Source organism: Macaca mulatta, chromosome 9, assembly GCF_049350105.2.
Source record: "Macaca mulatta isolate MMU2019108-1 chromosome 9, T2T-MMU8v2.0, whole genome shotgun sequence".
NCBI lineage: Eukaryota > Metazoa > Chordata > Mammalia > Primates > Cercopithecidae > Macaca > Macaca mulatta.
Window position 1 is genome coordinate 117340348 of NC_133414.1, and position 25607 is coordinate 117365954.

The 25607-nt window shown below is 39.9% G+C and overlaps 1 protein-coding gene across 1 annotated transcript in view; it reads left to right on the top strand.

The window, feature by feature from the left end:
• Positions 1-25607, top strand: part of SORCS3 (sortilin related VPS10 domain containing receptor 3) — a 609576-nt gene that overhangs the window by 524300 nt on the left and 59669 nt on the right. The window contains exons 15-16 of the mRNA XM_015148111.3: positions 19270-19387; positions 20391-20524. Coding sequence (XP_015003597.2) covers positions 19270-19387; positions 20391-20524 — 252 coding nt within the window. The remainder of the gene's footprint in view (positions 1-19269; positions 19388-20390; positions 20525-25607) is intronic.

Sequence of the window (25607 nt, forward strand, 5' to 3'; positions counted from 1 at the left end):
TTTCACAAGAATCTGCCCAGTTTCCACTTGGCCTGGAGGCCAGTGCTCCAGGAACATGGACACTTCTAACACTGTAGCTTTGCAGGAGGATTTACATGGGAGACAGTCCTCAGAGTGGAGGCCTGGGAATTGGTTACTTTTATTGCTCTTTCTTCTACTGTCTTTTCAAATGTTATTATTTCAGCATCCCCCCCAGTAACTGTGATGGGAACCATCTAGTCTAGCCTAATTCAAAATGAAATGTGACCATTCTTATTACTTAAAGCTGAGGAAAGGGCTGATGGACAAGCTGGAGGGCCTATTGCAGTCTCAGGCAGTGGCTCTCCAGATGATGAGATGCCTGTGGCTGTTGCAGCACTTGGACCTCTTTTGTCCACTATTTCATGAAAGGCTGTTTGTCCCTTGATTAGCACTTTAAAGAGAGCTTTTCTTTAGCTTGACTCAGATGTGGAATCAGATAGAAAAACACTGCTTTCCTGCATCCTCAAAGCTATGTTTGAAATTCTTTCCTGATAAGAAATGTTTGAACCAATTGGCTCTGATTTAGCTAAACTTTTACAGGGGCCAGAGAGAACCTGGCAGCTTCCTAGAAAAAAAAAATCTTAGAAGGGAGAAGCACAGCTTCCCTGAAAGAGATCAGATACTTCTTACCATGAGTGAATGTCTAAAAAGCTTAAGGAGAGTTTAGTCTGATTTGGAGGAACCCAGTGAAGACCTTGCAGCCAACTTGTGACTATTCAGCATCTCTCTTTTTTTTTTTTTTTTTTTTTTTTTTGTGCCAGGTATCACATTGAGCACCTTTTCAATCTTGATTGTATTGAAATCTCCCAACAACTCTGGAAGGTAGATAGGATTGGCATCATTGGCTAGATGAGGATGCTGAGGCTCAGCTCACATGTTCAGAAAGAGGCAAAATAAGAGCAAGGAATGGGAATTTCAAGCTCCAGGCTTGGAGGTAAAATTTGAAGGAAGGTACTATAATTCTCTAAGGTTTGTTCAGTCAAGGACTAACAAGGTGTGTGGGGAAAGAATGGCAGTATACCAGTTGTTTACTTAGTATGATGAGTGCCTGCTGTGCTGCCAGACACCAAGTCACAGCAGACCTAGTTCTTGATGTTAATTCACAATCCATTTGAAAAAGTACGATAAATACATGAAATAATTAGGTAATGATTAAATGGTAAGGTATGGTATAAATTTGTTGTTGTTGTTGTTGTTGTTACTGTTTGTTTGTTTGTTTGAGGCAGGGTCTCACTCTGTGGCCCAGGTTGGAGTACAGTGATGCAGTCATGGTTCACTGCAGCCTTGACCTCCCAGGCTCAGTGATCCTCCTACCTCAGCCTCCCAAGTAGCTGGGACTACAGGTGCATGCTACCATTCCTGGCAAATTTTTGTATTTTTTATAGAGGTGGGATTTTGCCATGTTGCCCAGGCTGGTCTTGAACTCCTGAGCTCAAGTGATCTGCCCACCTCAGCCTCCCAAATTTCTGCAATTACAGGCACATGCGCCAGTGCGCCTGGCCAGTATGGGAAGCATTTTAGTTGCCATTAGATATCAAAGATGTGATTGAAGACAGAGTGGGTATAAAGGGGTTCATGGCTATACAGAGAATAGGGAGCAAGGACATTCCTGATGGGTGGAACAGTGTGAGAAGACATGGAGTGGTAGGAATGTGCTGGACACTAGAGGAAAGTGAGAGGTGAAAAGGGCTAGAGATACCTTTGGCTAGGGTCAATTGCCTTGTTGATTCCTCTTATGAATCCAATTGTAATTTCCACCAGCAGGACTAATAGCCAAAGTGAAGGGGAGAGAGATCATTTTGCTTAGAAAATTATGTGAACCCCAAAGCTGCAGAGGTTTTTTTTTTTTTAAATGAAGCCTTTTCCACTTAAAAAACTGTGACCACATGCCTAGCAGGGATCATTCTTTTAAATACAGCCTTAGCACAATGCAGAGGCTCAGCCCTGAGCTTAAATGCATTGTTTAGCCTCTAGTAACTGCATCCGATAAAGTCGTTGAAAATGAACCAGAGCTGCTTCCATTGATCTGTTTTTCAATTCTCTGTTGTTTGCTGGAAGAGCCTGATTTCACTTTGCCCAAAGTAAGTCATTTGAGTAATCGGCAAATCCGGTGGAACTCCCAAGTCATCACCTCTCAGGCTGGCTGCTTGATTCATAACCTTCAGATTGTCACCAGGCTTGCCAGCAACTCAGAGGCACACTCTTGTTTGTGCCAATGAACACAAAAGCAGAATGCATGCCTGCAGAAAGGGTATTGGATGATGGTAGGGTATACTGGGGACTGGCAACAGCCTGGAAGGAAAAAGCTTATTTTGATCAACAGATTGCTGTGTGGGCTCAGGAGGAGGGATGGTATAGTGGCTGAGAGCATGGGCTTTGGAGATTCACTTTCCAGGGAAAATGCTCAGCTCACTGTTTACCACCTATGTGACTTTAGTGCCTTGCTTCACTCCGCTCTGAGCTCCCATTTTCTCATGTGGTTGTGAGGATTAAATGAAAGAATAACCTCTATTGAAGAACATTGGAGATATTGATAATCTCCATGATCTAATGATCAAGAAACAGGCCACTTGCAGGGAAGAACTTCGGCCAACTAAAGCAGGGGTAGGCAGACTTCTTCTGTAAAGGGCCACATGGTAAAGATTTTAGGCTTTGCTGGCCACAAGGCTTTTGTTGCAACTACTCAATCCTTCTACCCTAGTGGGTGAAAACAGCCTTAGACAGTATGGAGACGATTGGGCGTCAGTGTGTTCCAATAAAACTTTATGAACACTGAATCTTGAATTTCATATAATTTTCACACACATGTCATAAAATACAATTCTTCACTTGCTTTTCCCCCCGCCATTTAAAATGTAAAAACAACTCTCAGCTTGTAGGCCATTCAAAACATAGAGCTGGCCAGACATGGCCCATGGGTTGTAATTTGACCCTGAACAAGAATGCCCATGGGGTTTTATCAATTGTAAATATATTAAAAATATCATTTGAATTTTTGACACAGTTTTTACATACTTCCCCTATCTATAAATTGCTTCACCAATTGCATTTCCTAATGAAGTGTTGAAAATATATTTTTTTATGAAATGGCTTAGAAGTTTCCTAATTTTTTTTTTCACTTTTTTTAAAATTATACTTTAAGTTCTAGGGTACATGTGTACAACGTGCAGGTTTGTTACATATGTATACTTGTGCCATATTGGTGTGCTGCACCCATCAACTCGTCAGCACCCATCAACTCGTCATTTGCATCAGGTATAACTCCCAATGCCATCCCTCCCCCCTTCCCCTTCCCCACAATAGGCCCCGGTGTGTGATGTTCCCCTTCCCGAGTCCAAGTGATCTCGTTCAATTCCCACCTATGAGTGAGAACATGCGGTGTTTGGTTTTCTGTTCTTGAGATAGTTTGCTGAGAATGATGGTTTCCAGCTGCATCCATGTCCCTACAAAGGACACAAACTCATCCTTTTTTATGGCTGCATTGTATTCCGTGGTATACGTGTGCCACATTTTCTTAATCCAGTCTGTCACTGATGGACATTTGGGTTGATTCCAAGTCTTTGCTATTGTGAATAGTGCCACAATAAACATACGTGTGCATGTGTCTTTATAGCAGCATGATTTATAATCCTTTGGGTATATACCCAGTAATGGGATGGCTGGGTCATATGGTATTTCTAGTTCTAGATCCTTGAGGAATCACCATACTCTTTTCCACAATGGTTGAACCAGTTTACAATCCCACCAACAGTGCAAAAGTGTTCCTATTTCTCCACATCCTCTCCAGCACCTGTTGTTTCGTGACTTTTTAATGATTGCCATTCTAACTGGTGTGAGATGGTATCTCATTGTGGTTTTGATTTGCATTTCTCTGATGGCCAGTGATGACGAGCATTTTTTCATGTGCCTGTTGGCTGTATGAATATCTTCTTTTGAGAAATGTCTGTTCATATCCTTTGCCCACTTTTTGATGGGGTTGCTTATTTTCTTTAAAAAAGTTTTATTGAGGTATAATTGGTATACACAAAATTGCACATATTTAATGTATACATTTTGATGAGTTTGGATGTATACGTACACCCATGACCATCACCACAATCGTGGTTACTAAACATATCCCATCACCTCCAAAAATTACCTTTTGTTCTTTTGTGAGTTTTTTTGGTAAGAACATATAACATGAGTTCTGTCCTCTTGATGTATTTTAAAGTGTACAATAATGTATTACTAAATACAGGCACTATGTTGTACATCAGATTTCTGGAACTTACTCATCTTGCATAATTGGAACTTTATGTGCATTGAATAACTCTTCATTTTCCCCTCCTCCAGCTCCTGACAATTATTCTATTCTCTGCTTCTATGAGTTTGACTATTTTAGATACCTTATGTAAGTAGAATCATAAAGTATTTGTCTTTTGATGATTGGCTTTTTTCACCTAGCATAATGTCCTCTTAGTTCACCAATGTTGTCACAAATGGTACATTCAGCTTTTGTTAAAAAAAAAAAAAAAAAAAAAAAAAAAAAAAACACTCCTCATTTCTTATCAAAACCCCACATATAAGTCTCACCTCTTTCAGGAAGCCCAAGTTTTTTCTCATTTCCTTATATTGAATTCCTTTCATGGGGTTCACAGTGACTCACAGGTTTATCTTGCTTGGTGTGTACTTTTTCCAATGGAGCCAACATTTGCAATATCAGAAACATCTGGCAGCACTAAGTCCAACTCCCTATAGTCCAACATTCTGCTGAAGCTGCATGGCAACTGCCGACTTTGGACAGGGTATGCTGTTTCTGCCCCACCCCTAGCCTGGTGTACACATGTCGTCTCCGGCTGTTCCATTTCACTCCTTGTTCATTGAAGTTGCCCTCCTGCTCTGGTAAGATTTTAAATTTGTGATTCACAATTTAGATTCTGTATCTGCAATTTCATAACTATATGATTGTCTTACAGGTTTTTGTTGAAATTTAAGAAGTACAAAATAATGCAAAGAATAATATTACAAAGCTTGTGTACCCACCACCTGAAAATAATAAATATTAACCTGTTATCACTTTGATTCAGATTTTTAAATAAAATATACAGGAAATCCCAGATAGATTTGATAATAATGATATTTTCATTATTGTCCATCGCAGACTTACTATCCTTACTCCTTCCACAAACCCTTCTAGAACATATGTTGACACTTTTAGCACTTACGTATTCACAGAAATATATGTGGTATCATTTTATATGTTTTTTAAATGTATAATTTATAAAAATAATATTCTTCTACATGATTTTTTCCCTCAATATTATCTATCTGGGGTCATATCCATCTGGTACAGGCACTTTTCGTGCTATATGGCATGTTGTCATGATATAAATATGCACAATTTATTTATCTATTTTCTTATCAATGGAAATTTAGGTTATTTCTAGCTATGTGCTCTTACAAACAGTATTACCACATCTTTATGTATACCTCCAGATACATACATGGAAGAAATTCTCTGAGCTGCAAGCCAGAAGTGGAATTGGTGGATCATGGTGAATTGGCATTATCACAAATAATACACTCTTAATATACACCAATAGTGCAATAATAATTCTTGCACTATTTTCTGATTGTTTTACATGTTGATTATCTTTGCAGATAGAATGCCAGGGCTTTTTATTTGTTCTGTAAGATTGAGGGGGCTTGCAACTGTGTCTTATTTATTATCCCCCATAGCACTGAACATAATTGTCCTCGTGCGTAGGTGATGCTCAGCAAATATATGGTGAGTAAGTAATTCTATTGGCCTGGATGGCAAACTATTTAAGAGCAGGTACCGAACTTTATACTTTTTCTGATTCTTCTTAATTTTTGGTTCAGGAATTGACACAAAGTAGGAAACTGAGAAATGTCATGACATTTTAATGACATGAGAAAACACAGTGTCCCTCTTTCCCTTCCTCTCTTATAGCTCTTTTAATTTCCCCATCTTTCCTCCTGTCCAAATCCCATCTCAAATATCCATCTTCTCCCTTGTTTCCATCTCTTAGATTCTCTGTCATTGCTCAACTCCAGCCTCATCTTCTACAGGTTCGCAGACCACATTTTCTCACCCACAGTTGTGGACTTTAAACTTTCAAGCCCGTTAAAGGGATTTAGTTAGTTTTGAGAAAAGAATCAAAGTTGTTTGGACATAGGATGATTTCTTTTTGTTTATCTTAGAAATCATTTTCCTTTCTTTGTTTCTTCTCTTCCAATGCTTTTTAGTCTCTTTCTCGGTTTTCCTTCTACCATCCTCTTCCTCCCATACTTATTTTCAAGACTTTTAATCTTTGCCACTTTCCACCACCTTGCCAATCATTGTATTGTGTAACTAACACAGGCTCCACCTGCAGGATTCTTGCTGTTGATTCCCTGCCTATTTCTATTAAAGTCTAGTTCATGTCTGGCCTTTGCTCAATGCAATTCGCCCTGTAGCCACTGACCTCCTTTACCACTAATCCCATCTACACCCTAATGGGAAAACAATCAGGTGTCATGGACACACACCAATAGCCAAGAATGTGGCCTGAATTTCTGGAGATCAGCAGCTGTTGTCTGCTGATGTCTGGTCTTGCCACAACTATGCTCTTTCTGCTTTGATTTGAAATCTGTCCTCAGCAGCTTCCTTCATGGAGGGAGGGAAATGAGGAGGGGTTTTCGAGGCAGAGGCAAGAGGAGGCATGGGGAGCCAGGCCTTTCAGAGAGAACTGAACTCTTACAGGAACATTTAAAAGAGGATTCAGGAGTCCACATGAATCAAGTGTTGCTGTTACAAGAACATTTATTATTTCTTTACTCAACAATACATATTGATAGCCTATTACAAGGCAGGCACTGTTTTAAGAGTTCTAGAAGCTGGGCTAGGGCATAAACAAAATAGTCAAAGTCACTGTTAAGAAGTTTATATTTTAAAAGCCACTTCCATCCCCAGTAGAGGAAAGATCAATTTTGAATGAGGTTTACTTCAGCTCTGGCATTCATGGAATCAGTTCTATAATCCAATTCTGAGCTTTTTAAATGGTGGTGGTGCTGGTGGTGGTGGTGGTGGTGGTGGTGTGTATATCTGTGTAAAGAAAAGGAGAGAAAAAAAATGGGGGAGATAGATAGTGCTAAAGCCTAAGGGCTTCAGGGTACCTCTAACTTCCAAAGATCCTAACCCTGGCTTCAGTTTGATTTTTGCTTATTGCCTAGTCTGAGAAAGAATAACATGCCAATGAATCAAAGGAACATCACAGAATATTAAAAGCGTTACCTCCAGTGAGGCTTTTATTTTCTTATCTACAGATTTTTTTAGTTTTCAAATTTTTCATGATGAGAGTGCATTATTTTTATAATGAGAAAAAGGGAAATCATTTATCAAAATGATACATTTAAAAATGACATTAAAAAAAAATAATCTCCCAGATAATGAAAGGGAGGGGCTGCATTTGAGTTTATCCTGATGATGATGTGGGTCACTCTTTCTCTACCTTTGAGATTGTGATCTGAAGGAAGAAAGAGCCTCAACTGTGTACCATCACTTCCCAGTGCTAACCAATGCCCTGACTAAATTAATACTAAATCATTTCAAATAAACATACTACTAGAACCCAGTAAGAGGTAAGAATAGGAAATAGACAAATTCTACTTATAAAATAAAATTTCAGGAAATCGCTAAATAGTGGCTTCTGATGAAACAGTTCTCTAAATAATTTCTTCAAGGTCATCTGGTTAATTTATGCTGCATTTGTAAGTTATTGTGTATTTTAAAAATTAATGAAAGATTTAATTATAGCAGAGTTGCCTGTGACCTTTTGTGAAATGACTTCATCATAAATCTGCAGGCATTTTAGAAGTGTTTTCCAGGTTTGTAATAATTTGCTCTCAAATTAATGACATCCAGCCAGTAAACGGAGTTGAGGCTGAGTGAAAGGATTGAGTCGGGATTTGTAGTTACCTAGCAATGGCTAATTCTGAGTCCTGGATGAAGAGGGCAGAGGAGATGGTGTATGACTCACCGGAATCCACAGCACGTTTAACTATTTGCTTAGAGGAATGAGAAATAAATCCAGTGTGTCAATAGGGAGAAGTTGTGTGTAGCCAGAGTGGGTCACTGGAGAGCAGTTGATTGCAGTTCATTTATCTACATATGAATGTAGGGAAACCCCTGGACCAATGGGAGAATTTCTCCTCTTCCCTCACTTCTAGCAGGGGTTCTTCTTTATTTGTAAATTGAGGGCCTTTGCCTGTCCTCAGCTTGCTGGCTACCCATGAAACCCATTTTAGACTCTATCACCCTAGTATTTCTGACTTTCACCCACACAAGTAGCTCAATGAGCAGCATAGTTAAGCTGTCTCTGGATAGGAGTAGGCTCATTTCATCCTTGTCCCTGTCATTCTGATGATTCATTTGATCCATTAGAGTGAGGGGAAAGGCTGTGCAGGGGAATGCCACTTCTTAGCACATCAAAGAAGATCCTCTGTCTTAGAAGAAACTGGTAGCACACATCTGTAGTTACAGAGAGTGGCAGGCTGGAGTTTGGAAAATGCAGAGCACCCTTTAGACGCAGGAGCCTGGGAGAAAAGCCAGTGAAATCTGGAAAGTCAGTCTTGGCTGAAGCCTTTCCTAGTTAACTGCAGCCCTGGATGTGAATCACTTCTCTTCTCTGCATTCCTCAAGTTTTTGTGGTGCTGCAGTCACATATGGCACACTATGACTGTGCCTGCAAGCTGAAAAAGTTTCCCATGAAGAGCAGTCAGCTTGGAAGAGAGAGTTGGCTGTCAGGAGACTTGGGTTCCAGTTCTTTATGTCCTTGAGCAGGCCTTAGTTTCCCCAGCTAGCATGTAAAGAGGGATGGTCAGAAGCTCATCCCTAAAGACCCCTCCAGCCCTGAAACTTTATAATTCTGTTTGTTCTTTTGTATACCTCAGGGATTTCCAACTGAAGGCCAATAGCTCAGAGTCAAGTACATCATTCTTCATGCAATAGATGCTTTAGACGTTGAGACAAATAGGGTCATAATTGGAACTTTCTAGATAACCTCTTCTCTGCAGATTTCTCCTTTTTTCCTCCAACTGTACTTTCACTTTTATATATTTCAAGGCATTTCTGCCTTTTATGCAAACAGGCTATTAGGAGCTGGAGGTAAGAGGATCCCATTGCCCATACTCCGGTGCCAAACTGTGCAGTTAAATGATTGCTAATGAGTCATGAAGGACTTAAAAAAGAGTAACAGCCTTGCTGAAAATGCACATTGCTGAGAATTGTTTTAGAATGATTGCTGCAAACGCCTAAGTTTGACCCCTGGCTTCATCATTTACTTGCTGTGTAACCTTGTCAGATGAGTTATTTAACTTTTTTGAACCTCAGTTTCCTCACCTGTTAAATGGGAATAATAAATAAAATGAGATGATCCATGCATAGTGGTTAGCTTACCCTCAGTGTTCAATAATTTCTCCCTAATGTAGGTAATATTAATTAGTATTATTATTTTTGAGATGGAGTCTCTCTCTGTTGCCTAGGCTGGAGTGCAGATCTCAGCTCACTGCAACTTCTGCCTCCTGGGTTCAAGTAATTCTCCTGCCTCAGCCTCCTGAGTGGCTGGGATTACAGGTGTGTGCCACAATACCAAGCTAATTTTTGTATTTTTGGTAGAGATGGGGTTTCACCATATTGGTCAGGATAGTCTCGAACTCCTGACCTTATGATCTGCCCGCCTCAGCCTCCCAAAGTGCTGGGATTTCAGGCGTGAGCCACCGCACCTGGCCTAGTAATATTAATTATTATTGTTATTTGACTGAGATCTGCTCATCTACTGTTTGCAAAGTCTTATGGGTAGGGATCATGGGGATATAAAAGCATAAGGCACACTGTCTGCCCAAAAAAATAGTTAGACATCCAGCAAAGACAAAGTAAATAATCGTAGTATATAACTATACTAATAATTGTTTTAAATTATTAATTTGTTAATTTATAGCAATCACTATAAAATACAACTCAATATTGTGTTAGATACTGCTATTTTCCTCATTTTGCACATGAGGAAAGTAAGTTTAAAGTGTAAGGAACCCTCCGTAGTTCCAGGATTGGGAACATCTGGGCCATCTAATATGAACACTTTTGTGCTTAAGCACTTTATTCTACAGCCGCTCAGACAATAAATATATGACAAGCACCTGTGATGCATAAGGCACAATCTTATGTGAGTTGGCAAAGTTCTAAGAAGTTAAAATCTAGCAAAGAGAATAAGACACTTACGTGCATATACTATGATTTTTCATACATTTTGGAAGTGCTGTGGGTCACACCCAAAATACAGATAAAATGCTACAGAAATTCAAGGGAGAGTGATTTTATTTTCTTCTGAGGATGGAAAAGAAGCAAGGAGGAAAGATCAGGGAGGATATAATAGAAAAGTAGTATTTGAATTAGAACTAAAAGGAAAAACTTACCAAGAAAATATAATAATCTCAAAACCTGTACAGTTTTGTGGTTGTATAATATAAAGACTATAAAACATGCAAGGAGAAATGAAAGGTTTGCAATCATAGGAAAACATTTTGATAAACCTCACTTAGAAACCAATAGACTAAGTAGTCCAAAGGTTAGAATGATTTTGAATATTGAATAATATTATTAGAAAGCTTGATTTAAAGCAGCAGGCCCCAACATTTTTGGCACCAGGGACTGGTTTCATGGAAGACAGTTTTCCAAGGATGAGGGTACAGGTGGGAGGTGTTGATTTCGGGAAGAACCTGTTCCACCTCAGATCATCAGGCATTAGATTCTCATAGGGAATGTACAACCTAGATCCTTTGCATGTGCAGTTCACAGTAGGGTTCATGCTCCTATGAGAATCCAGTGCCACAGTTGACCTGACAGGAGACAGAGTTCAGGCAGTAGTGCTTGCTCCCTGGCCACTCACTTCCTGCTGTGTGGTCCTGTTCCTAAACATTTAATATATTTTAACATATTAACCATACATTGAGCCAAATACAAAGTCTAGACTACTTTCAAAGAGCTGATTATCATTGAAACCACATTCTCTTTAAATATTTGCAATTAAATTAGAGATTTTAAATAAAATGATGGTGATGAAAACAAAGAATAAAAACCTCACAGTTTTTCATATTCTATATGACTTCCATGCCCATACTCACATTAATAAATTTATATGCCTTTGAAAAGAAAAAGGAAGAAACCTCATATATTTGGAAAGAAAACCATGAGTTCTTTACGATTCATTTTGTTTCTTAAAGAGGAAATAAGGATGGTCTCTAGGAAATATTTAGATTTGAAAAGCTTTTCTCCTGCCCCTTTTATCCCCCAACCAAAACCTACTATCTATAATTTGACTTAAGGCTTACAGAAGGAGTAGGAGTTGGACAAGACAAGGTGTGGGGTAAGCCATCACAAGCAGAGGAAAAGCAGGTTGAGGACTGGGTCTCTTGATGCAGAGGCTTCTAGCCTGAAGACTGGCAGTCCAGTCAAGGCAGTAACAGAAGGAAGAAACTCAGGAAGGGGCTGGCAGAGTTGGCTTTGCCCCGCTCTGTTTCTGAAGATGTTATTCCAGCAGATGGAAATGGGACGGTTGGTGGTTAGAAGAACTCGAGTTGCAGGTACTGGAGTCTCTGAGGACAGAAAAGAAGGACATCCCAGTTGTGAGTCAATGGCAATACGATATTATCTTAGTTGAGTTTGATCAAAGATGCACTCATTAGTCAGCCTGCAGTGAAGTCCACTAATATAACTCCCACAGTACTGTTCTTCCTTTTCGATGTTTTCTAGTGACTTCCTAGGAACAAATTCTGATTCTTTCTTGAAGGATTGTGGTCAACCATTCTCTTCTTAAAACTTCTCTCAGCTTTCATAACTATGCATAAAAGTTGGCATAATTGGGAGGCTAAAAAAGAATCAAATGACTATGCAGGGGAGAGTCAGGTAACCCAGGGCTGCTCTCCTATAAAGAGGAAAACATCTTTACAGAGCCTAGTCCTCTAATTACATTTAGTGTGGCATTCTTTCCACCTAAATTATAGCAATTATATACAGAGATCCCCTTTGAAATCATTTAATTAATGAGTAGCTAACCCTCTCTGTGTATAGAATTCTAATGAAGTCTTATTTTTGTGAACCGCCTCCCTCCCTCAAATTAATTATTCCCCTTCCTGAAAGGCTTACTCAGGTCTGAATGGTGGATTAAAGGAGGTGGGTTATTTAGGGTCCCAGTAAATCATATTTGTTTGTGGAAATCCTAGCACAGTCCAGGGTGACAAGGGACAGAGCATTTGCTGCAATTTCTTGTCTGAGATTGTTTCTGTCCTTTTATATTCCAAATGATACACAACTCAGCCACATTCTTTGACCCAGAAATAAGGGCAGATGAAGCTATTACCTCAATTTTGGAAGAAGTGAATGATTTTGTTAGATTAATTCTATCATTAATCAACCCAGAACTATTTATTAAGCATCTGTTATATGAAAGAAATGCCAGTGCAGACAAAGATGAATGACTGTAATAGATAAATCCTTTGTGTATAGGGTTACCAGGAGATGGATAGCTTGTATACTTTGAGGTAGACGTGGGGGTTGAAAGAAAATAAACTCTTAGAAATGGTCTTGAAAGGGCCACATTCTGTGTAGGCTATTTCTGCAACTCATTCTTTGAACACGTGTCACTGATTTCAAATAATCTTTTATTAAAAAAGATGAATCCTTGAGAGATGAAGTGATTTGCTCAAGGTCACCTAATTAATTTTATGGCAGACCATGTCTAAGAAAAGCCAAGTCTTCTATTTCCCTGCCCAGTACTCTTGCGACCTTGCCCAGACCACCCATATGTTAACAACAATTCAAGAGCACAGGAGGACCATCTGTAACCAGAGTCATGTTAGCAGTGTAGGCATTTAGAATCAGAGGAGTTTTAGAAAAAGACAGAGATGGCCTCTTAAGTTTGTAGAGTCCAAGAAGAAGGTGAATCTTGAGTGGTTGTCAAAAACTCCCATGAAAAATCCAGTTGGCAAGGTAAAAGGAAAGAGAAAAACGGGAGTTATAAATTTTAATTGATTTTTTTTTCTGAAAATCTATATAGTGAGAAATAGCATAGAGAATTCATTTATTTTGTTCCTGTGGTTGGGAGCAACTTCCTCAGGAAACCAAAGGGTAGGCTACCTGTTTCCAAACAGTCATCTATATTTATATATGAGGTGTTCACTTTCTCCAAGGCTCACAAGGAAGATGTCAAATAAAAAAAGAAAGTCATCTCTACTAAAAATACAAAAAATTAGCTGGGCATGGTTGCGGGCGGCTGTAGTCCCAGCTACTAGGGAGGCTGAGACAGGAGAATGGCCTGAACCTGGCAGGTGGAGCTTGCAGTGGGCCGAGATGGTGCCACTGCACTCCAGCAACCTGGGCAAGAGTGCGAGACTCTGTCTCAAAAAAAAATAAAATAAAATAAAAAATAAAAAGGAAGTCCCAACATATAAAGTTAGTAAGTACCTTGAAAAAGGGACTTTGAGCCAAGCCTATTGAAAGTCCTTGATGAGAAAGTCCTTGGATGAGTCTATGAGGATTCCAACAGTAAAAATGATGATGATGGTAATAAACATTTGTTGTCTATTGTGGTTTTCAAAATTTTCACCCACATTATCTCACATGATGGGGGTTTATGTTGGTGAAAATATGCTTTGAGTTTAAAAAGGGGGCTAGGAATGGGTTTCTGAAAAAGGATGCCAAAATAGTTTATCTTGGTAATTGCAGGGAAGTGGGATTTAATAACAGTGGGTTTGGCCATACTAAGAATTAGTTTCTCTTTGCCAAAGACCTGAGAATGAAATTCCACGCTCTAGAATTGCCTTGTTTTTTTCTGTTGGCATTCAATGATCAATTAGCCATTCTTTTTTAAGCAGCTACTGTTGATAGGTTTCATAGGATACAAAGAAGTACTAAAAGTATCTCCAGCCTTAAGAAGCTTTTTAATTAGTTGACAAAAATTTCACCAAAAGTATAGGAACTTTCTGGAATTCTGGATTGGTGGTCTAGAGAAGTTGTTCTCAAAATACGGTCCTGGGGCCAGCAACATCAGCATCGCCTGGGACTTATTAGAAATTCAAATACTTAGGTACCTCAGATGCACTAATAAGAAACTCGAGGAGTGAGACATTCTATGTTTAACAAGCCCTGTAGATGATTCTGATGTAGATGTTGGAGAACCTCTGGTCTAGAGACAACAGGACCATTTGAGCTTCTAAAGAAAGAGCTCAGTGTTGCCAGAGGAATCACAGAGGACTTTCTGAAATCAGTATCACCCGATTTGAGAATTATAGTATCCTTTTAAAGATGCTCCATGCCTTTGGTTCTTCCATCTTAGCCATCTCTTGGGCTTTAATATTCCATTGATACATGAACCACTTTGTTCCCTCCCTAAAAGTACTACACGTATGAGGAGTGTGCTGTACCTATTTTGCTGGTAACAGGCTCTCCTTAAGAGGAGTATTTCCAGCAGAGGAGAAACTTTTTCTGGAAATTGATTATTTTCAAAATTATTGTTATCAATTAGAAGCAGTCTGGACTTTCTCTTTTCCTAATTCAGGATCAAGAGGACCTTCTCGGTGTTTATCACTCCAAAGTGATGGACATGGTTTACGATGATGCCCACTTCAATTTCTCTGTTGGTTTCTTACTTCCACAGATCTTGTAAATTTTAACATCTGTTCCTTGAGTATTCATGAAAAGAGAAGAAAAATACTTGAATTGGTTCTTAATTTCATCCCCTGCTTATTTTGTTATGTCTCTGTCATTTCTTCAGCTTCCATAGGCTCTAATCAGAAGAGCAATGAATTAATGTGATGTTGAACAGAATTAGGGAAGCTGGGTCTATACAAAAGAGACCATGTGTCTGAGTCATTTATGCCCCATAGGAAAGGACCCACAATGAACTTTGCTCTTCCCAGAGCTGAAAATGGGTGGATTGGTGGGGAACACATTAATGTCTGAAGGTTGCCAGGGGGTTTTACCCCACTGATCTTATTTGGGGCCCATCGAGAAAATGAGCAAAGCTCATAATCCTACCAGTGTTTAAGTGATTAAAATTTTGCATCTGATACACGAAAGTGACTTCAAGGGAGAGCAGACTAGCACACTCCTGAGTGAACATATTAGTGTGTCAGTTTACAGTTTGGGGAAAGACCTGGGAAACACAATATAAGGAAATCTGGGAAAGAAGCCAAAGAAATGTACATGAAAGGAATGTACCTGTGAGGACTGCAAAACAGAACAATCTGAACAAGTCTGTAAGTCCTGACTGAGCACCTATTCTTGTGTTCTGTTCTGAAATGAGCACTCTGAGATCAGTAATGGATAGCTCAAAGAGTTGGAAAGACCACGAACATGGACATTCTTAGAGGCTTGGGGTCAGTTAGGCTGTACACATGGATGATGCTTGCATGCTACTCCGTATCTGCCCTGGGAATTGATCAAGCCTGAGCTTGAAGTTTTATGCTTGCTAACTTTTGAGCATCTCTTGTTCCTGTTGTTAGAACCTTTGTCTGTTAGAAAGTTCCCTCACAGGCTTGGTGTGGTGGCTCACACCTGTAATCCCAGCACTTTCGGAGGCTGAGGCGGGCAGATCCCCAGAGGTCGGGAGTTCAAGACCAGCCTGACCAACATGGAGAAACACTGTCTCTACTAAAAAAGTACAAAATTAGCCAGGTGTGGTGGCGCATGCCTGTAATCCCAGCTACTCGGGAGGCTGAGGCAGGAGAATTGCTTGGAACAGGGAGGTGGAGGTTGTGGTGAGCCGAGATTGCACCATTGCACTCCAGTCTGGGCAACAAGAGTGAAACTCTGTTAAAAAAAAAAGAAAAAAAAAGAAGAAGAAAGTTCTCTCACATTTTATAAACTTTCACACTTTTATTTTTGGTTATTTTTTACATGCAAGAGAGCTCCCTAGAATATCCACCTGCTGCTCTTCCCTCACTGCACTTTCCTATGTCACGTCCAGGTTAACCAGCCTTAGTTCTTACACTACATTTTGGGTAGACGAAAGTGGTCTTGGATCATATTGCCACCTGTATTAGTCTTCTGTGGCTGTTGTAACAAATTTAGTGGCTTAAAAGAACAGACATTTATTCTCTTGTAGTTCTGGAGTTTAGAGTCCACAATCAAAAGGTCAACAGGCCTCTACTACCCCTGGTGCTGTAGCAGAGAATTCATTCTTTGCTTCTTCCATCTTCCTGAAGTTCCAGGTGTTCTTTGGCTTGGGCTGCATAACTCCAATTTTGGCATCTGTCTGCACATGGCCTTCTGCTCACTGCATGCTACTCATCTTTGTGTCTTTTATTGGATTTAGAGCCCACCCTGATAATCCAAGATGATCTCAACTCAAGACCCTTGATTTACAAGTGCAAAGATGCTTTTCCCACATAAGGTCACATTCACAGTTCCAGGGAATAGGAAGTGGTCATATCTTATTGCAGGTCACCATTCAATGCAGTGTACCATCTTAATCACTCTCTTCTTCAGTGGTCCTTAAACTTTAGGAATTATGAACCCCTATGAATAATCTGACAAAATATATGTGATTTTTATTTATAGATAAATACATACATGCTGATAAGCACATTTTTGTTTGTTTAAAATTTAAACAGATTCATACTTCACCACCACTACCAAAGCCCAAACATGTACCGTAGATTCAGACACTCAGTCTATATCCTTCTTGAATGGTAGCAGCCAAAAGCAACCACAATTTACCTGGTGATCTAGTTAGTGTAGAAAAGACCAGGTTATTGCCTCTTTGGTTCTAGATAATACATATAATTCTGTTACTGCATTTCAAGATCACGTTAAATATTTTATGTCTCCCTGAAGTGTTCACATTGTGAATGGAAACTCTTAAGCTGCTATTATTATTACTATTAAACCTGAAAATTACCAAGCCCCATTTCGTTTATCCATTACTTATACAATTACCATGGAAAGGATCTAGCTAACATTTCTCTGGGTTACATCACACCTTATTAAGTTGAGCCTATCTTTAGTCTGTCACGACCTTATTGAGTCTTGCTTCTGCCATCGAGCATATTGAGTGCTTCCTCCAGCTTTATGTCATCAAAAAATTCAATTTCCAATGATGACCATTATTTTCGTGTCTTCAAGTCATTAATAAAAATGATGAACAAGAAAGAGCAGACAACAGAACCCTGCAGCGGACTGCTCACACCTCCCTCTTGGTTGATTTTAATGTCTTAATTAAGTACTGTTCAGCCACATAATTTTACCAAGTACCTGGCTCATATTTTCTCAATCTTTTTGTCAAGATTCCTATGACAGACACTGTTAAATGCCATGCTGGTATCCAGGCAAATCATGTGCTTCACATTTTCCTCTTCTGTCTGCCTAGTAACCTTTTCATAGAAAGGAATGTGGTTAATCTGACGTGACGTCTTTTGTAATCCAGGAAGTAAATTTAAACTATTTGGAGTCAGCAGAAATATTTGGTTTAGCGTCATTAACATACTGCACTAGGAGTATTCCAGTCAGGGAAGACTTACCGGTGGAAGTGGCATCTGACTGTGACAGTTTTGAAGGCTCGATAGAGGTAAAAAAAGATATTTGTCAAGGTCTCCTCCCACTGTTTTTCTGTTTGTTTGTTTGTTTCATTTTCCCTTGATGAGCTTATCAGTTTAACTGTCCTCTCTTCAAACAAGCAAAAATGTTTGATAAGAGAGAGCTGTTTTGTTAAAGATTTAAAATGGACTGACCTCTATGTAAAATGAATCCAGAGCTAAGAAATGGAAATAATTTAGTGGATGACCTGGCATCGATGAATTGGATTTGGAAACCACTGGATTTAGCAAGAATACAAGAGAGCAGAGAGAACCCAGGGAGAGGGAGTTAGGTTTGCTTTGCTCCACAGTGTCAGCTGCCTATGGTAGGTATTCTAGGCTCAGAGCTTCTGCTACCCCATGCTGAGCTTAGATCCATACAAAACCCATGTAGTTTTACTAAAGGAGAGATCCTGTCTCTCTTTCAAAGTCTGCTTAATTTTCTTTTAGATAAGGCTCTAAAAGGTTTTATTTAACTTTTATCTGAAGCACATTCAAAATTGATCCTGAGATGTATTGTAAATTGGATGATCTACAAAAACAACTCTGTATTCTTCTTCATTTCACAAGTTTTGTCAGTCTCTACCTTTCCCATATGCATCCTCATCTTTTAGAGAGCATTAGAAAATGACCCAGGAAGAGAGTTAATCTTGTAGGTGTCACCATAAGAGTATCTGAACTTGGGCAGAGGAGAATCCAGGGCTGGTAGTGTGATTAAGTCTTGCTGAAATGGAAGCCATCCAATTCCTTGAAAGACTTCGGTTGTTTTAAGTTTGCAGCATGATCGGTCTCCCCTTTACATCACTATGATAGATGTCTTGCATTGTAATTGCAAGACATGCCACCCGAGTAGAGTATGGATGATCAGTCTTTTTTTTTCTATTTTTCTAGAAACAATTGATCATTCATATTTATAGGGCAATCAACTGCTGGGCTTTGAAAAGGTCAGTATTGATTATCTAAGTCACAGATGGTGTGCTTCTTTACTATACATAAATATGAGTTCCTTTTATGAGTCTGCTGTGATTTTTTTTTTTTTCTTTTCAGGGAAGGAGGAGGGAGGGTAGGTATTTATGTGCATTAAACAGTGGGAATTTCAACTAACACACTTAAATTCAACCATGACTTTGCAGTTGGCAAAGTTGTGCTTTAAATTAGCAAATTCACTCCTTCTACCCCAACATACATATGTACAATCCACTTTACAGATGAGGAAACTGAGTCCCTGTCAGTGGACATGGGTAGGTAAAATGCCAGTGCTTGCATTAAGGAGAAATGGGAAGACTGTTTATCTAAATCTGAACAAGGGTTTTATATGGGTGGTGAGTTTGGGACTACCAATTCCAATTTTTTTCTTTACTGGGCTTTCTATATTTTAAATGCTTCCTGTAATAGACATATATTACTTTTGCAATTTAAAATATAGTTGATGTAAAACCCATGTGAATGACATGCCAGTTGGTTGAGTTGTATGGATAGTGGGCTTTCTTCTCAATGGCCCTCAAGGAGCTCACTTTGGAAGAACAACTAAAGTCCAGGCTGCAGTGAATGTCTATCTCCTTCCCAGTTTCTGTGCATTAGTGACTGACTATGGGACCTTCTCCATTTGTCTCTCCCACTCCTCCCCTAAACGCTTAGAGTTTTTGGCCACTTCAGCCTCCGCTCCGAATGGCAATTGGTGAAAGTGGACTACAAATCTATCTTCAGCCGGCATTGCACCAAGGAGGACTATCAGACCTGGCACCTGCTCAATCAGGTACACCCCAGGGAGGTGGACTGCTGGCTTCTAGGAGGAGGAGCTAGTGCAAGCCTGGTTGGGTCTTATCTGAGCCTTCCTATTTAGGGGAGGAAGGTAGTGGGTCATCTGAGGTTGTGGGTGTGGATTTGAAGGAAAGGGTGAAACATACGTAGGTCCAGTAGGGCCGGATGATATTTAGGAACCATCTCACACCCTGGGATCCTATCTACTAATTGAAATCACTGAGCTGCCTGGGGGAAAGGTGATGATGATAACCTAGGGTTTTAGCTGTATCCATGGAGAAATGAGCTTTTTACAGCTAGAAGGCCTCCAAGAGTTGCTCATTTCATCTGTCAATGTGGAGGGCGAGAGCATTTCTCAGACTGGCCTGAAATGAGGGCCCCAGAGCACTGGGAACAGGTCCACTGAGAAAGGGTTTCGGGGTGAGTAGGTATAGCAATGGTAGATATTTACTGCTATGAGAAATAAGCAAGCTTCTGCATTCTTCAGAACCACTGGGTTCTTGTAATTTGTATCAACTTCTCCTTTCTTTGTCCTTGACTGGGAATTAGGATTTGGGCATGGTCGTTTATCATAGAGAGGGAACATTTTGGGTCAACTTCAATTTTCCTCTGAAGATGATGTGAAAAATGTGCCAGAAATGGGCTCCTTTCCACTAGAATTGCTACTGAAGCCATTTGGGCAAATGCCTGGTGGTCTGCAAAGATGCCTGGAGTCCTTACATTCTCCGTGGAGGTGGAGCAGAAACAGGATGATGTAGACATCACTGGCTTGGGTGGGTGGAGGGTAGAAGTGGGCCCACCTCCCATAATGTTCCTTTTATGTAGTAGTAAAAGATTAGTACTTTTATTCTTGAAACTCCTGGATCATTACTGAGAATGAGACTGCTACATAAAGTACCTAAATGAGAATGAACAGGCTAATGCTTCTTGTTGACAACATGTTTATTTCACCACCTTTTTGTTTTTCTGTCTCTCTCACTATGGAATTTCTCTCTAAGGGAGAGCCTTGTGTCATGGGAGAAAGGAAAATATTCAAGAAACGTAAGCCAGGAGCTCAGTGTGCCCTGGGCCGAGACCACTCAGGATCAGTGGTCTCAGAACCCTGTGTCTGTGCCAACTGGGACTTCGAGTGGTGAGTTGTTTGGCATTTTATTACCAATTCCAACCAGGTCTTCACCTGTCTGTGGGGTGGGGTGGGGTGAAGATGAAGTTAGGAGAGGAAGCATGACACAGAGATGTGAGGTGTATCTGCTGGCCTGTGGGCCCAACCATCCCAGTTACTGGGCCAGATGGGAAGTCTGCATCCCTGGAAGGAGGACAGGCTGAGGCATTTTCACAGAGAGGGTCACTGCTCCATCAGAGCAGCATCTCCAGGGGGGGCTTCTCATCTGCAGTGAGCAGCTGTGTTGGAAAGTACTGGAGAAGTTGGGCTGGGCACTGACAGAGGTTAGAGAGCTACTGCCTTGCTGTTGCCTCCAGCCACATGCACTCTGTGCTCTTCCACGTGACCTCTCTCTTATTTCCTTTTTCTCCCCGTAATAACAGCAACAGAGAACAACTTTAAATCTCACTTAATGAAATTCAAATCTCACCTATAGACAGTTTTCCAAATATTTACCTCTAGCCCTGGCCTCCCCCTTCTCTTGGTTGGACACATATGTGTCTGGCTATCTACTCAGCATTCATCTCCTCTTGATTCACTACCAGGGATATCAAACTTAAGGCAGCCAAAGCAAAGCTTTCCTTGAATCCCCCTCATTGGAAGGAGTCCCTTGCCCAGTTTTTCCAACTGCAATAAAACACACAGCTATCCACTCAGTTGTCAGAAGGGCTTGGTTTCTCCTTTTCTTTCACTGTCAGATCCAGGCCATCTGCAAGTCCTTGCAGTTTCTACCCCCAAAACACATTCTAACTCAAAGCACTTCTTTCCATCTCGCAGCTGTCTGTATCACTCCAGGAATCGAACTCTCTCCACATCTACCCTTGTCACTTAAAATTCATTCTCCTCACAGCAACTGAGATGGTATTCTAAAAACTCAAACCATATCTTATCACTACTACACTTAAAATACTCCAGTATCTTCCCCCTCGCTTAAAATACAATCTGATCTTCTTTCCTTAGCTTCCTCCATTGTGGGTGATTTGGCCCTGCAATTACTTTCATGTCTAAATTCCTTACTGTTCTTACCGTATTCACTGTATTGCAACCACATTACCATCTCCTGCACCTTCATTAATCCTGGCTCATTCCAGGGAGCAGAAAATGCAAGAATTTCTTCCAAATCTTAGCATGACCAGCACCTTTGGGTCACTCATGTCTCAGCAAAAATATCAGCTTCTCAGAAATGCCTTCTGAGACCACCTAATCTCACCTATACCCTGGCACAGTCTAGCATATCCCTGTTTTATTGTCTCCTTAGTATTAATTGCCATACAAAATGAACATGTTTTTGATTGTTCTACTATCACCTATCCTTCTCCAGTAGAATGTAAGTGCTATGAATGCAGGAGTTTTAGACTTCCCCTGTGTCTGCATCCACAGTGCCTGGCCTGTGGTAAACATTCAGTAAATAGTTGTAGCATGTTTCTGAACATCATTCCTTTTAGGAGGGTCAGAAACCTCCCCAATTCTGGGAATGGGTACATAGGACTCTGATCCCAGCTGGATGAATTCTTCCTCTGCATCACAATAAAAAGCTAAAGTTCAATTTGAATATTTTGGTAGCCCATCCCAGCTTTGTCTTTGTTAAAAGACAAAACTAAGGACTTGGGCATTGGCCTTTAAACTTGGGAGGGGCAGGGCAATGATAGAGCTGCATTTGGGCTTCTCTGGCATCAAATAGCCAGAGTAAGTCCAAGTGGGCACAGAGCAGCTGCCCCTGAATGACAGCCTCACTCCTTCCAGCCTCATTTAATCCAGCTGGTTTTTAAGCTTGATTTGTACTAGAAACTATCCTTTGTTTCCCACTTTCTGCTAAGAATATACCTGGAAGCCAGAGGAGTGACTCTGACTGCTCTCCACCTGTTCTTCATCCTTAAACTCATACCTGGGAAAGCATGGCTTCAGTGAAAGTCATGAAAATGAGACATGCTAAATGGAATTTAAATTTTACTAGCAGGGTCTTTTCTGTGACCATTTTGAGCCCTTGGGAACAAAGTATATTTTCACATAGTGAAAAATATTTTCTTTTTTTTTTTTTTTTTTTTTTTTTTTTTTTTTTTTTTAAATTTATTTATTATTGTTATACTTTAAGTTGTAGGGTACATGTGCATAATGTGCAGTTTTGTTACATATGTATACTTGTGCCATGTTGCTGTGCTGCAATTATTAATCACAATTAAGCAAAAATAGTCATAGCAATGAGTGCAGTAGGCCACTCAAAATTATGGCTTGTGACATATTGATGTCAACCTGAATATTCAGAATATTAATTTCAGGCTTCCTTATGTCCTTCTGCAGACTAACTCCATTGAGGCATACTGTCTTTGAATTTGTCATGGTACATATTCTCCTGTGTCTCTGTGTGCCATAATAGACCCTCACCCATTGCTGGGTAGCATCACAAGTGAGAAGAAATAAGAACTGTAAAATATTTTCTCATCAGTAATTCCAGTAACATTTACTGGTCTGGGCAAAAATTCTAGCACTGATAGTCACAGTTTTTGACCTTGGCAAATTTTCTTAATCTTTATGACTTCATCTCTACAGCTGCAAAATAAAAATACATAACATCTACCTCACTGGATCCTAAGGAAGAATGAATGAATTAATATATTAATATACATCATTAATATAGATAAGGCATTTATCCTACTGACGTACAACGTAGAAATACAATATAAGCTAGCTATTGCTGCTGCTGTTGCTGCTGTTGTTATTCTTATACCCTAGGGTTAAGTGGTCCCTATGGCATTTTTGCAAGTAAACCAAAGTTTATACATCCAAATAAGCACTGTTTTCAGAGTAGTATCTTGGGGTCGTATCCATTTAGTTAGATACTGGTGGCATTGCTCAAAGTATTTCTGAACCTTCTTTAGGGAGTGCTGTCAGAATGCAACTATAAGTAAAGCATGGTGGGAGAGGTGAAGGGGAGCCTTTACCAGGCCTTCTGTGGGTCTCATACTTGCACTGGTAGAGGTACTATGTGGATCCAAGACCGTGTAATGTCAGGATCTTTATTATTGCCATTTTAATGAGAAGAAACATCTTGGATATAGGTTACTTGATCGAAGTTACATCCCTGGGAGAAAATGAGCCCGGGTTCAAGTGCAGATCTAGTTAAATTCACATTCTCTCCTCCACACCCTGCCATTTCTCAAGAAATCAAACAAGTCTTTATTATTTTAGATTCATTTTGCTTCAGAAAAAAAAAATAGAGTTTCCAAGTTTAGTTACTCTAAAATTAAAACTCATCCCCAAATGACTTGGGTTTACTGCTGTTGATGAAATATAAGGTAGAATATTTCCTTAACACTAAAACAATTTCCGTTGAAGTAGTTTTGACCATTGGTACTAGAATCATAATAGGTGTATGGTCTTCAAAAATATTTTATAGAATTTTTTTTTTGACATATAAGGTGGTGTATGTTTGCATTTCTGTAGCCAATCATACCTCATATTAAAAATAATATAGAAGAGCCACTTGAGTAGAGTGGAGAAGTAGACAAGGCTTGATGCTGGGTTTGTGGTCATAATCTCAGAACACACACACACACAAAATCACATGGCCTATAAAGTTTTTTTTTTACTACTACTGAGTAGGGGTGAAGTTGTTTTTGATTACTGAAATTTCTGAATTATTTACAGTGATTTTTGGGGGGACAATGAGACTGAATATTTGAAATTGTCTTCTTGTTTTTAAGTTAACTTCAATAAGCGTAGTGATTGGTTAAAAGATACAGTTTTTCCATCAAATACATTTTGTCTGTTTGCTGGTCTTTAATGCTAATGCAGAAATCAGCATATGGCCTATAGCCTTGTCCCCTTCTCAGTGGTCCTCTCTAGCAGGAAGTATTATTAGCAAAGGCATCTGAAATGCCCAGTGCACTTAGTACCAGTGATTCTCATGCACAGTCCATTTAAATGTTTCCCTAGGCCAAATCAGGGCAGGTTCATTTGACTGATCTAGGAAAAGTTCAAGCCTCAGAGACAGCAGAGAGAGGGTATCACCTAGTTCAGTCAGTTTGGGAGGGAAGAGTAAAGACTGGGGAGGATGGATTAAATGTCTTCACATTGGTGGAAGAATTGAGGAGTGCAACCTGGATTCACAGAGGGAAGATATCTTCTACCTCTGTCCCTCTTCTACGAGAAAAGAGGAGGTTTTCTAGATTCTCAGAAGCATTTATTTGTAGCAAAACATTCACTTCCACAACTTTCTCCAGAGCAAGTATCAGTAATAAGTATGAATTCTGCATAAAGATCGATGTTTCAACATAAGAGCTTCATAAATCTGCCAGCCTTAAGCGTACCCTAGAGAGCCACTTTGCAGCAACCTCCATCATGGCGCTGGATAAGGACCAGGAACAAATCCTTATTGAGAGTAAAGGTTATTAGAGACCATCAGGTAGTCAGAAAAGGTGCACGAGGGGGCTCCTCTACAGTCAAAGGAGGGCTCTTGAGAGGCAGTAGCCCTCCAGGAGACCTGAATTCACTTGTTCAGTATGAAACCAGGTTGAACCAGAGATTATTATGCCCAGGAGTTCTTTTCTTTCACTCATTCACCTAACTTCTCTCTCAACAAAAACTTTTACTGAGCACCTAGTATGTAGCAGATGTTTTAGTCTTTGAGATGAATTATCTTAATCTTCTCAATGAACTCCCAGAAGGAGAGTCTGCTGTTATAGACATTTTACAGATAAAGGAATGGAACACAGAGATGTTAAGTAATTCACTCAGGATAATATTATTCTGACTTCAGAGTCCTGAGTCTTACTATGTTTTACAGGCTACCTCCATGTCCCATACGGCACTACGTCCACAAAGCAAGTTTATCGAGTGGTGATGTAGAAGACAGGGGAGGAGATTTGGGGGTGTCACAGCACATACATTCAGATGTATCCGAAGTACATTAATCTAGTGGCTCCCCAGAGTAAGCTTGAGTACTCTGCGTGTGGAGCACGAGCAAGGATGTGTTTCCATAGTGGACAAGTCAGAGGATAAATAAGACAATAAACAATGTATACAAAAGAGTTATTGCACTAAAAGAAGGCATAGC